Raw genomic sequence first — 13,812 nt, forward strand, 5'->3', positions numbered from 1 at the left:
ATTATGAGAAGAAAATTGTGTCCTGGTTCTATAGTAAGCGGTGCGGCGTACAACCTTTACAACGAACTCACCTGTTTAACGAACGGTATTGGAGGTCCCAACCACTTCGTTACATAGGTGCTTGAGTATATAGCAAAAAAAATGGTTGAAATTTGCGCAGAAGTTTACATACACGGAGCTGAAATCAGGTGATTAGCTAAGCAGTTTATATCGACAATTTGTATGAGGTCATACGGCATGGCAGTTGAAGTTGTTCTAGATGTATTTTAAAAATAAATGTCCTAATTTTGATTCGTTCCGTGTATTAACAATTTAACACAAGCTAGCAGTGATATTGACACTGAAGTATGCGTAACAATTTGTTTTCAGAGAACTGCTGTACAACTACATAGGTCTCCGTACCATGCTAATGTGGGCTCCCCATGCTTCAAGGAAGATCCGGAACGCCCTATTCGAAGTAAAGAAAGCTACATCAGGCGTTCTGGAGATGCCTCCTAGGTGGCAAGAATGCACTGTTTTGATCAACAGTGCAATGATGGAGATTACTGGCTATCTATATGTAAAAGAAAAGTTCAGCCCTGAAGCGAAGAGTGAGGTGAGTAAAAATATGCGAGTGAAATATAAACCATAACAAACTGCGTGCTTAAAAGACGAGAGAGCAAAACTTATATAAGCTAAGATAAGATTCGTGCAGCTAGCACTGAGCACATAGAGCAACACGGATGTTGGCAAATAGACTTGAAACCAAGCTACCAAGCCAGCTTTAGGGGAAGCGAAGTCAAAATGACGCCGCACAACGTTAGTACTAACCAGCCGTGGTTGCTCAGTGGCTATGGTGTTGGGCTGCTGAGCACGAGTTCGCGGGATCGAATCCTGGCCACGGCGGCCGCATTCCGATGGGGGCGAAATGCGAAAACACCCGTGTGCTTAGATTTAGGTGCAAGTTAAAGAACGCCGGGTGGTCGAAATTTCCGGAGTCCTCCACTACGGCGTGCCTCATAGTCAAAAAGTCGTTTTGGCACGTAAAACCCCATAATTGAATTGACCTTAGTACTAGTAGAATAAACAGAAGCAATATGAATGGAGGATAAAACTAAAATAGAAAGGAATGAGACTAAATTGCTTATGCAATGGTGTTGTGCAGCCTATACTAATTATAGATACTGAATTATATTACACACGATATCCTTAGTAGAGTGGAATATCGCACATACAAGGCGCAAAAGACTGCACAGACTAAACCCGTCAGTGCATCTCAGACCTCCGGCCGGTCTGCAACGACGCGAAGGGTCTCTTCTGTGTCGGTTGTGGCTTGGAGTCGCCTTCACGAATGCCTACCAAACACTAACTGGAATGACTGATAGTCCTGCATGTGATGTTTGCGGATGTGACGAGAACAATGACCACTTATTGTGTTATTGTCCTCAATGTCAAGGACAAAGACAATCTTTGACCAACACAGTGAGAAAATTAGATGATCGCCCTCTCAGTGAACAGACAGTACCACAGCACCGTCCCCACCGATCATGCATCGGCTCAGAAGGCAGTGAAGGCACTTTTGTGCTTTCTCGGAACATCTGGTTTGCGCGAGCAGCTTTAACTCAAGTACCGTCCATACACGTCTCTACAACTTCTCTCTCTCTCCCTTCTCTCTTTTCCCCTTCTCCCTTCCCTTAGCGCAGGTTCTCTCTCTCTCTCTTGCTGCCTCAATCCTATAACAGGACGGAGAAACGCGTACGAAGAGAGCGAATAGCAAAATGCAGTACCAAAGAATACACTGGAGTTTTGACATATAAAAATTTGCAGAAGGGCAATAATTCGGTCAGCGTGAACAAGTGTAGTTGATGATCTCTCAAAGATCTGTCAGAGATACCGAAGGGCAAGTAAACTGGTAGACATAACACTTTCAGTCATATCACATTTAATGACCCTGATGACCGATGTGATTTCGAAGCATGCCTACTTTCGATAATATGATACTGTCATCAACTGCAGCACGTTGGCGCCTCTCGGTTTTCTTCCTTGTATGCATGAAGGAAGCACCTTATATACGTTCAGACACTCCAATGTGTAAACAAGAACGATAATGAATGTCTCTAGTGGGCTGCTATCTTCCGACCGAAGGATCAATGTCACAGAGGAAAGAGGTAAATTTCGAGAGTGGAGATTAGGATATGGTCGCAATGCAATGTGAAGAGATGTAAGCGGCTAGAACCGACGTCTAGTGGTCGGAGGAAATGGTCACTCGAGAAGAGCTGCTTGGAGCTACATGATGCGCTATGCGCTGAAATGCCACGGCATAAAATGTCGTTGTTTTGTTGCCTCAAAACATGGCTGAACGAAAAGCGCATCTATTTTTTCTTCAGCTTTATCTTCATCTTGTACCATCTTGTTCGCGCTACAGCGCAGAATGTTACGCCAATATTAGGAGAAGTTTCCGTGCTGCTGAACAATAGTTAGTCCAAAGGATGTTGAAAGTCTAGAAAACCTGGAGGCCGATACGAGACACTCATTCCATAGCCCACCTGCCAAAGATGGCGCACATACACCAAGAAAATGTTCAGGATGGGATAAAGCGCTGCCGCGAATGAGCGTAATCATCTAGAAATCCGCTCTGCCCGTATACGCAAGTAATTATTTAAGCCATTTGAATTTGCACTAAACCATATCGCTTCCAGAAGCTCACGCTGCAGCAATAAAAATAGTATGAAATAACAGACAATGGTAATGATGGTAAAACAAGTAAAACTGGGGGTAACTCAGGTACCACCTACGAATATCGCCCACAGGTATCATACATAGGTATCACCCACAAATAGAGGTGGTTAGCCTCCTGATGGGGCCTTTACCCGCTGGGCACAGCAGCAACGGCAGTAACACACATCACAACTCAGGATTCATAGTTTGTAGCCAGAAATGTCAGCTAAGTGGTTTGTTCAATGAGCGCGCAGTAAGTAATAATTATACAAACACTAAGCATAAGGGCGTAACTTATATTACATTATACAAAGGAAGGGGACGAAACAGGTACGTTATTTAAAAGCTGCATTATGCAACTGAGAAAACATAAGATTCTCTTGTAAAAACTCAATAATTTTGGACAAGTTAAACTTTTAAGCAAAATTACCCCCTTTGGGTCGTATCTTGCCACACAATAATAATCGTGGTCCGTCTTGCCCGCATTTTCTTTCTTTAAGGCCGCGAGTCCGGTACTTCCAAGTCACGAACGGCATGGCGTTATCGGTAGGACAGAGCACTCTCGACAGGAAAGTAGCGAGGACCGCTTTTCCAAGAAAGGAAACGCAAGCAAGACAGATGACGGCTATTGTTGCGTGGCAAGATACCACCCGAGGGGTGTACATTTCTTAAAGTGTGTAGGGGCACTGGTATATCTGAGTGCAAGAACATCAATCTATATGATGAAGCGAGACTGTATTTCTTGCTTGAAAGAGCCATCTCTGGCATGTTTCGAATATCAATCATGCAAGGACAGTCATTACATAAAAGTATAACGTCATGGTGGATGTATTCTGCGCCAAACTTTTTGAACATCAATGTTCCACGCAAGCAGTGACTACCATGTTGTTCATGTAGGAAGCAGTCATTTTAATAGTTTCTCATAATTTGTCATAGTCTTTTCATCTAATTTCATTCATTGAAAGCTTTATCTTGTAAACAGAGGTAAACAAACTATTTTGATGCGTGAAGATGTTATTTATGTCGAAAATTTCGTTTCGCGCATCAAATTTCGTTGGACACATGAAGGTAAATCTATTGTGGGATCATCACTGGCCGAACGAGTGAACCTTCAGCCTGGAACCCACTTTTCTACAAGTCCCACATATAGAAACGTTGGTTCCAGTCCTGCCTCGTTTGTACGCTCTTGATCGCCGCCTAAGTCATACAGTAAATTTCTGATTTGTCTGGATGCCTATTGTGCGGGGCATTAACAGAAAATTATCTTCCCTTCAGGTTGAAGACCTCGTCTTTAGGCTTAAGGAGATTTTCCGAGCGACACTCGAGCAAAGCAAATGGATGGACGACGTAACAAGGCAAAAAGCTCTGCGCAAGGTAAGCATTCATATCTGTAACGGTAGACATTTTAATTCACAATTACAAGATACTTATTTCTTTTCGCCTTACTTTCGCAAAAAGAAAATTATAATAACCGACTTAAGCCCGTTACGGCTTTCGACTTTCACCGCCTAATTCACGGCCAAACCCCCAGAGTGGGTTGCGCCATTTCACTAACTAAAAACAACAAGACGAGAACGATAGCTGTCAGTAGAACCTTCAAGTGGTGCGTTTGCCTGCAACAAGGACGAATCGAACTGGTCTCAGCGTCAACGCTAAGCTCGAGCGTCTCTATTGCGTAGTCACGGTTGCGTACTGCCTTCCGCTGCTGGTCTGACAGTTTCGAGAACTTTACTACGCGGCCATTAGACGTCCTGCGTTAGCTGCTCAGTGTATACACTACTCTGAGCGGAACGGGCAACAAACGTAAAGCAAACTTTACGTAGTACCTTAACGCTTACAGTTTACCGTCTGTATTATATTGTGCACCGTATAGATGTGACGCCTGCAAAGGCATTGGCGACGCTGCTCGTCAGGCCAGCTTTGCGAGAAGGGTGGCGCAATGGCTTGGGCAAAGCCCGTATTGTCGGGGCGCGCGCTATTTTAGCTCATCAAGGAACCGTAATGACGGATTTGAAATTTAAAAAAAGTAACAGATTGGGAGAAGTTTTACGTTTTCAGGTGTTGACTTGCGTGCCACGTGGGGCCAACCTGTCGCACCCGCGTCTAGTTGAGAACAATGTCCAATGAGTCCAAGCCCCCCCCCCCCCCCCCCTTGCTACCGATGTCAACGTTTTGCCGTTTGCCCGAAACCACCAAATTTTCAGCGACTCGTCTATTCGTGTTCGGAAAATGAAATTTTGGACACTGAGGCTCCTCCATGTTAGCACTATGGTAAGGAAGTTTGTGAGTTTTAAACGTCTGTTGCCGTTGGTTTTTATGCTTTCAGTGACTGTTTTGCAAATGGTTGCCCGTTTCGCTGTAGAAATTTAAAACGTGTTTTACGGCTTGAAACAGCAATCATTAGGTATCACTAGCAATTCGTAAATTGCCCAGTGGCGGAAACACGTCCCTCTTTGCGATGGCGGTATGAAACGTTAAGCACATTAACTAAGCGGAGTCCCAGAGTCGCAAGACCAGTGCCTCACGTTCGAACAATTGTAGTTTTCGCAGAGGCGATGTTCCCCACGCCTGCTCACGTGCACAGATCGCAGAATGCCCATTTATCCCTTTTGTGCTGTGCTCGCCCATGTTCATACGTGCGTAGAAAGGCCAATGCTTCGTAAAAACCACTCTTCCTTGCTTTCTTTATGCACCATGTTTCCTCCTGTACGACTACAGAACATATTCCGCCTCCGTCCGATCGAATACACCGTGCACTTATGGCTTTCGACTTTGGTCTTTTTAGAATGCGCAAAAGAAAATTGAGACTGTTCTTAGGACCCCATAAGTACATTCTCATCTTTTTTTGCGCATTCTGTCACACACGAATGCAATTTTCTTACCGTTTATTGTTTATATGCTTGTCGGGTATGGGACAATGTACTGTTGACATACCGGTATATCCGAAGCACGACTCAACAAAATTAGTTTTTCAGAAAGGCGCCTGAATATGGCACACTTCGATAATTTAGCGATAATACCATCATACGAATGGTATTTCGCTAGCTTTATTGCTTATTAAAGAACATATCGATCTCTGGAGGGGAACCTTACGAGTGCGCACACTTCAAAGCACCTTCCATCATAGTCTTCTTGCGCTGTAAGAACTTCAGCACGTCATGTAAAGAAGAACACACTAACGGAAAACTCAACACCCTTTTGGAAGTTCCGACACAGCGGTGGTGTAGTGACAGGCAATGATAGTAAATCTGTGACCTATAACCGAATAGGAAAAGAAAAAAGGAAAGACTATGGGCACGGTTACGGATTCGTCACGCATAGGGCATTTTATGTCCTTAATTCATCACTAGTACGATTAGTTTTCGTGAACTGTCCGCAAAGAGGCACAAGTAAAAAATTACTTACAGGCATTTATTAGCAAACTAGAAGCGCATTTGGACAAAGCCGCCCAACATTCGCTTAGTACTTGCCCAAGTAGCCCATTAATAGATTGTGCTGTCTACTGGTATTAACAGAATGCACCAGCTGCCACAGTTATTAATTTTTCGCCACTGAATCCATGAACCACTACGGAGAATATTTTACAGAAAATGGAATACCATAGGTATATCGACTGCCCAGCATACTTTATGGACTGTAGGCAACGTAAAACAGCAGCAGAAAGGACGGCGATGCGTGTGCGACAGCTGTGATTTCCGGTTCTAAAGAAACATGTGGCTATCTTTATGAAAATTTACTGGCGTGATAATTTATAGCAACAAATCCATCCACATCCTTTCTAACGTAGTCTCAAATAAAGGCACGCATTACATGAGTCAGCGTGTGCTTGATATGCGGCTATGACGAGTCCCGGTGCGTGACGCTTTCCTGATTTTAATATTCTCTTCTGCAATATTTTGCCGTCAATTTGTACGCGAGTATGCTTTCGATATCTATTTCGTAAAACTACAGGTCGTGCTCTCCAACAACAATTTTGAAGATGCTTCACTGCAAGTTTTCTTTACTTTTTCTTTCTCTTCTCTTTTTTTGATGTGACGTCCGCCATGACGTCTCATTAGAAAATTGGGCATTCTGTCCGCTATGCATATATGCTGCGTGTGCACTGGAAGTGGTAAACGTGAAATACCACCGCTCCGCTTGGAGGGGCTCCTGTCTCGAGGCCCTCCTGCTTACTTTCGGCATTTTATCCGCATTTACTAGCACTATTTATATATTCTGCCATTATAGTAAAATGTCACCTAGCTTTCTTCGCATTTTCTTGTTTATACACGTCTGAACAATGACACAGGGAAAAAAATTCTTTTTGGCAAGTGCTACAACAAAGGGCACAATGCCCGATTGTAAAAGAAAGGTAAAGGCCAATAGCAAAATGGTAGTATAGTATTGAATAATGTTATAGAATAATGAATGCCATAGAATGATGGTAAAAGGGGGGGGGGGCGGACGGATTTACTGAGTGAAGGAACGGAGAAGGAAAATAAGGGTCGGGCAGATTCCACACCCTGTGGGAATCGATGTTATGCGAAGCAATGTGCGGGGAACCTACCAAGTTATCGAGACGGCCATGAGAGCGCCAAGACGTAGGCGGTTGTTTCATGACATACATGAATCACATGGCATGATATTCATCTCATGATCGATCATTTCTGCTTGTCAAACACTCGTGTCACACTTTACCTATTTTGGTACATGCCAATTTAATGAAACGACCGCGAGCGCCCCAAGATGAAGGCAGCTAGCTATATAGATAATGTCAAAGTGGTAAATGTTCGCCAACAAATGCTTCGGATTTAAAGGGGCCCTGAACCACTTCTTATCTAAGTGGAGAAAGGTATTTGAAGTGAAAATAGCCTCTCTCAGAAATATTCTGCCGCAAGAAGTACTTCAATACGCTCCACAGAAGCGGAGTTATTGGCAATCGAACAGGGTCTCCGCTGTGCTTCCGTTCCTTCTTGAATGCCTTGCACTACGAAGGCTACAGCGCACTTGGGCGTGCCTACAACGCTCCGCCATTTAAATTTCACCGTGGCGCGCAGTTCAAATTTGATTTTGGAGGCGCCACAACTTCCGGTTTCGGTGCCCACGACGCGCTAAATACAAGCCAAACGCGGTTGCCCTCAGCGAGCCGCAGTGCGCTTAGCCGGCGGACTCCTGGCGACACCCCGCGGCGCCCGTGGTACCTACGCCATGTAGCTGGCCGCAGCTTGACGTCTGCTATCGGCCAATAGCAGCCGTCTAAGGGAATGACGAAATAAAGCGTCTAGAAAAGAGTGAGGAGAAGGCCTTCTGTTGAAAAGAGAGCGTTTGAGAGAGAGGTGACTTCGCGATCCGCTTGCGAGCTCCACGTACCACGTACGACAGCAAAACTTCACTGAGACGTTCGCAGCAGCGTATGCTAGCCGTGGACTATGTTATTCCACGAATCCCGAGGGGTGGTTCAGGGCCCCTTTAAAACAGTGATAGACACTCTGGAGAGCAAGACACGAACGAGTGAGTCATACATCTGCGCCGGGCAACACGAGAACACGTATTAAAAGATTATGTGCTTTGTGCTTGCTTTCAGTTGGAAAAGATGGACTCTAAAATTGCATATCCGAAGTGGGGACTGGACATGAAGTACCTTGAAAAGCTCTACGAATATGTGAGTATATTTTAAAGATAGTTGCGATGCGCATGTATGCTTACAACCAAATCTTAAGAGTTGCTTCTAATAAGAATCTCAGCCGATGCCAGGGGGAAGGCAGCAATGGCAAATTGAAATTTTGGAGTAGTTAGCAAAACCTAATAAACTGTTTCCTGTAGGTACGTTTATTTAGCGAGCCTGCTTATTAGCTTCAATGGTTATATGCGAAGGATTTCGGACACCAGCAACGCACAGCTCTACTTATCTATCAATTCAAGCACTCTTTGCAATGCCTGTAACGTTGCGTTATTTTGCAGGTACCCCAGCTGGATCCAACTAGCACGTTCTTGAAGATCTGGCACTTCATAGCAGTCAACAATGGAAGACGGAAGTTGGAAAAATTGCGCAAGCGTTACAACAAGGACTTGGAGTAGGTTGGGAATGTGCCACGTTTAGCAAGTATCAGTGAGAAAGCGCGTGAGATTAAATCCCTTAAAAGTGAGAGGAGAAAGTTCATGCTACAAAAAAAGAACAGCAATTCTTTTCGTGGCTGCTTTGGTCGCATCTGTACCACAAATTGCATTGCTTTTGAGAATACTAAGAGCTTACCTTGAAGGTAATCTGCAACATATAATAAGGAACGTGCATTGAGCTAATGTGAATAGATGTTAAATGCTAAGGCAAGATGTGTTGCAATGTATTGCCGATATACAAAACTAAAAATTTGCGCACCAAACGTTCCCCAAAAAGATAATTTAAGGTGAAACTCCTGCTCCAGAATTCTCGCCCTGCCCCCGCCCGCCGTCTTTTCTTTGCAGCACTCGATCCAGAGTTCGGATAATTGTTTTCATATTAGCTACTCTTCTTTTATAACGCAAATACATTAAATCGCTACGACAATAGGAACGTGTACGGGAAACTACTAGCTCTCCTCATGCCACAGAAATGCTTTTAAGGAGTAAATCGACAGGTTAAACAATCTTATCGTACGTACAGCGTATAAAAGATTAGTGGTGCAATTGGGCTTACGTAGATGCAACCGAAGGCGGTAACTAATTTTAGTTTCTTTCGAACATAGGTGGATTAACGGAGCAGCAGTTGTAAACGCTTTCTACGATCCTGCTACAAACGAAATGGGTAAGCCTGCTATTTGTAAAGACCTAGATTGATGTTCGTAAAGTCGAAACAATATTTTGCATAAATGTCTTTAAGAAAGATGAGTGCTAGTGTGTTTACTGCTCACTGAAACTAGAGACTTTACAGGAGATTAAAAGCTTGAAACAAATACGCATTAGGAAAAGATCGCATATGTTAACTTCTGCAATAAAGGTATTAAGTAATAGTATGAGTGTTTCATATACAAGGTAGTGAGGGAAATGCCATGTTTATCGGGGAAACCACGTGGCATGCGCTGGTGCATTCTTGAAAGTAGATGGAAGTGAACCACAATTTTACAGCGCATCCAGCTCCATACCAAGCCGTGTATAGTCGTGGATTAGAACTAAAATTGTAAATAAATATATAATGCCCCTTTGGTCTCATTAGCTTCGTAACCTAGTCTAATCGATGAGTGGATCGAATTGAGGTTGTCCGCGTAAGTGTCCTAGCTCACTGAAGCAAAACATGTTAGCGCTGCAGATAGGATGGCAAAAGCAAGGTCAGTGTTCTCGGTCAGACAAAATCACATACTACCATGACGTCACCAACGGCCCAAAGCACGTTACTAAGACAGTCGCAGTGCGGTTTCTCGAGACATCACAACGCGTTCCAGCCTAGCGCACGGTAATCGGAGGCCGGAATAAAAAAAAGTAAGCAAGTGCTGCAAACTGAATAGCACAAGCAAAGTATTTTGCTTAGGCGAGATTACTACATTCGTCGGCAAGAATGTGTTCTAACGCAACATAGTCTGCGAATGTTTGGCACTGGTTTTGGTTTCCATTTCTGCGACCTTGTATATCTTCTTTACTTTAGCGCAGGCAGACCCATTTAACTAGGCGTGGATTTTTGAAGCTGCTCGATGTTTACAGACATCTCATATGTGTCAAGTCCTGAGCAGCGAGCCACGCAGCTTACGTCGTAGCCCCTAAGTGGCCGTGTTACGTCGACGTCGGTCAGAACACGCCACCAATGACGAGGCCAGTACAGCCGGCGAGCATAAGTCAGTTCGCTCGCTCGTTTGTAGACGCCAACAGTTGTGATTTCCGGATGGACTCGCCTGGTTTCCGCATAGATGTTATACGCACAGCGATTTCTCGCAGACGTTAGTCACCAGCGTCTCAGGGAAGCTTGCAGGCAGTACAGCAAACGACAAGCCCTAATCAGAAGCCGCGGGCAACATTTACACCATTTACCGGGGGCACCGCATTAGAGACCTCCTCGTTTATCGGGAGATGGCGAGAGGCCGCACGTGGGTGACGTGTGGGCGTGATTCGCAATAGCAGCCGCAGACAGATGTTCGCTCATGCAGCGCTTTGCTTCGATATGCCTGACACGCCACAGAGCATAAGGCAGAGTCCGTGTCGCGCGGCACTACGGTTTTCTTCTCACGCTTTCACCATACCCTCCTCCTCCACTTCCCCCCTCATGGTTCCCCTGCACTCTTCTCCGCTTACCTTCTCGCGCTCTATTCGCTCTCTCCGTCTTTCATCCCCCGCTGCACTCCGCGTTCGTTCCTTCATCCTTCTGAGTGTTCGTTCGGGGGGGTCGCCGAAGGACGCGGAGGCACATTGACGCTCGCGCAGGAATAGGCACCTGAGAGCTGCGCTCTAAAAGCCCATTAAGATATCGCTTGTCGACTGGTGAATGCTACATGTCGTTTTAAAAAATGTGCAGCAATAAAAGAAATACTTATGGTCTCTATTGTTTTACGTAATAAAACGGGAATTCAATTGCAGAACTACTTACAGCCGCAGTGCCAAAGGTGCGCTTTGGTTCCGTAGCGTTTGCTTACATAGCCAAGAAATGTTGTCCGCGAGTATGCACAACATATGCCTAATTGTTCACAACAGGTTATGAAGGCAGTTGGGTGTCGCCATAGTCGCAATATGCTTGCTTGCCATATATCACGCTAGTGTAGCGCCTTACACTCAGGCACATAAGTTATAGCAGTTATAACACTTTATTATTTGCAAATTGTAAGGATCTATGATAAAAAAACGAGATTTATGTCTTTTTAAAAAGACTCACTACAAAACCAATCGCAGTTCAAGTTTTGTTAGGTTTTCCTTCTATAGCTTGCTGCTCATAAGGATTGCGAAACTTCTTTCTCTAGTTTACCCATCCGGAATTCTTCAAGGAGTCTTCTACCAATACGGACTTCCAAGGTAAGATATAAAAATAACTAAGCCGAGACGATAAGTTAAACGTTTTTGTCACCGCGCAACAAAAAACCCTTACACACGCGTTCATCAACCAATTCGAGGACGTATGTAAGAAGAGCATGTAAGACGAGCATTTTCACGCATCGGTGATGGATATAAAAGATTGGTTCAATAGAAAATATTGCGTTGGTACTTAAGATGCACTCGTAGTCGGATAAATCTTGGTGAAAAAATGGAAGCTAATTCAACTTATAGTTGAAGTCCATCAAAGACCACGTCTTCCTAGGAGAGTTGGAAGTGAGCATGCGGCAGAGTAGCTGCGCAACCCTTGCGTAAGAGATGTCGGGGGATCGTCGGACTGCCTAAATTTATTAACTGCACTACCTTCGGGATCGGTCCAGATATTTATGCTGTTCTACTTTCGGAGTCGGCTCACATTTCTTGCTGCACATAGCCACGGGAACGATTCACAATTTCAGGCTGCAGTGCTTACAGGATCGGCGCGCATTATTAGACGGCACTTTCTTCGACACCGACCAGCAAGAATGCTAGATATCGTGGTGCCCAGTACGGAAAAGTGGGGGTAACTGGCTAAGAAAGAGAGTGTCCTCAAAATTGAAAAAGAGCAAAAGGAGCATTACTTCACTTAGTGTCTCCGCTGCTACAGCTTGTAGAAATCGCATTTCCCAAAAGCACCGTGAGCACTGCTCAACGTTCATTCGGAGAATAATTCTTTTTTTTTTCTGGGTCAACCTGCCCGCAGAATTAAGTCCTTTCCAGTCAGTACCATATCTCAACGAGACTGCTGAGTTCACCGTAAGCAAAGGGAAATTCGGCAAGCATCGCAAGGTTAAAAATTACCGCACCACTTCTCTCTAACCGTCCTAAGCGTAATCTACAAGAATTCTGGTGGCAAACACAATTTAATTCGTGCATGGACAATGTAGAATATACGTTTGAAAGTTTTACATTGCAGCTACAATTTTGCCAATGTGGAAACATTTTAAAGCTTTGTACCAGACACATTTACAGCGTACAGTAAGTATGAGAAGGTTTTCGTCTTCGACAGTTGTTAGCGAAAGCTTGTTTTAGTAGAAACTGTGTTAGTGCATACGCTGAAGAAGAGAATGCGTTGTTAGGGGTTTACGTAAACGAAATTACGCGCAGAACATTTCACTAGAGAATCCAATTCAATTTCCTACACTATACGTTTTCGGGAATACTAACTGAAAATCTAAGCTGCTGATTTCTAATAAGAAACCTTATCGCAATTCAAGCAGTATATTTAACAGTAGGCGGCTTTACTGCTTCACTACAAAGGAAGGCGTGCATGAACAATGATTTAGGCATTTAACCAGCTGGTTATTAATATAAAGCAGCTGGTTACTCGCGCTCACCTCTCTTTGTTGTGGTTTTGAGAATTTGTTTCTGGTGGGCATATGTGTCACAGTACCAAGGCTACGTCTTCCTTTTATACACGGATGACCTCTGCGAAACAGCGCGTATGCTTAAGCAATTCGATGCACTCTTAGCGGAATGAATCTGGGTTCACTCAAGATCTCTTAGGGCAGCCTGTACAAGAAATAGCGAATATTTCCGCAAGGGTGTGTTGATCAGAAAACTTTGACATAATGTCCAACACCATCTTTATACAGGTCGATCAACTTCGGTGCAATCGGGACAGTAGTTGGACATGAAATGACACACGGCTTCGATGACACCGGTGAGTACTTGGACTATAAAAATACTATGCCATGATATTTTTTTTTCTTGACAAGGTCGATGAGATGACTTTTCGTTAGCGCGTACGCCAACTGCATTATGAGGAAATTAACTATCTTACATCGCAGTGAGAAGAGATGTTGCCGGATTTCCGACAAGCCATTTCACAAATAATGGCGGATAATGCTTCGGGTGATCACAATCATCACGATCATCAGTCTCTATTTATTTCCACTGCTTAGAGGAAGGCTTCACCTAGCGAGCTCTAAATACCCCTGTCTTTCGCTGGCTGGTTCCAACGTGGGCTTGTGAATTTCATAATTTCAACACCCCGCCTGACTTTCTGCCGTCCTCGACTTCGCTTCCCTTCCCTTGGCACCCTTTCTGTAATTTTATTGGTCCACCGCTTATCTACCATACGCAATTACTTAGCCTGCCCAGCTGTCTAAT

General features: G+C 44.3%; 1 protein-coding gene across 1 annotated transcript in view; it reads left to right on the forward strand.

The window, feature by feature from the left end:
- The window catches only part of LOC142560548 (neprilysin-1-like), a 60,971-nt gene that overhangs the window by 36,616 nt on the left and 10,543 nt on the right, over positions 1-13,812 (forward strand). The window contains exons 11-17 of the mRNA XM_075672735.1: positions 370-595; positions 3,973-4,071; positions 8,261-8,338; positions 8,638-8,750; positions 9,399-9,457; positions 11,592-11,643; positions 13,296-13,363. Of these exons, the coding sequence (XP_075528850.1) occupies positions 370-595; positions 3,973-4,071; positions 8,261-8,338; positions 8,638-8,750; positions 9,399-9,457; positions 11,592-11,643; positions 13,296-13,363 (695 nt within the window). The remainder of the gene's footprint in view (positions 1-369; positions 596-3,972; positions 4,072-8,260; positions 8,339-8,637; positions 8,751-9,398; positions 9,458-11,591; positions 11,644-13,295; positions 13,364-13,812) is intronic.

This window comes from Dermacentor variabilis, chromosome 10, assembly GCF_050947875.1.
Source record: "Dermacentor variabilis isolate Ectoservices chromosome 10, ASM5094787v1, whole genome shotgun sequence".
NCBI classification, from domain to species: Eukaryota; Metazoa; Arthropoda; class Arachnida; order Ixodida; family Ixodidae; genus Dermacentor; species Dermacentor variabilis.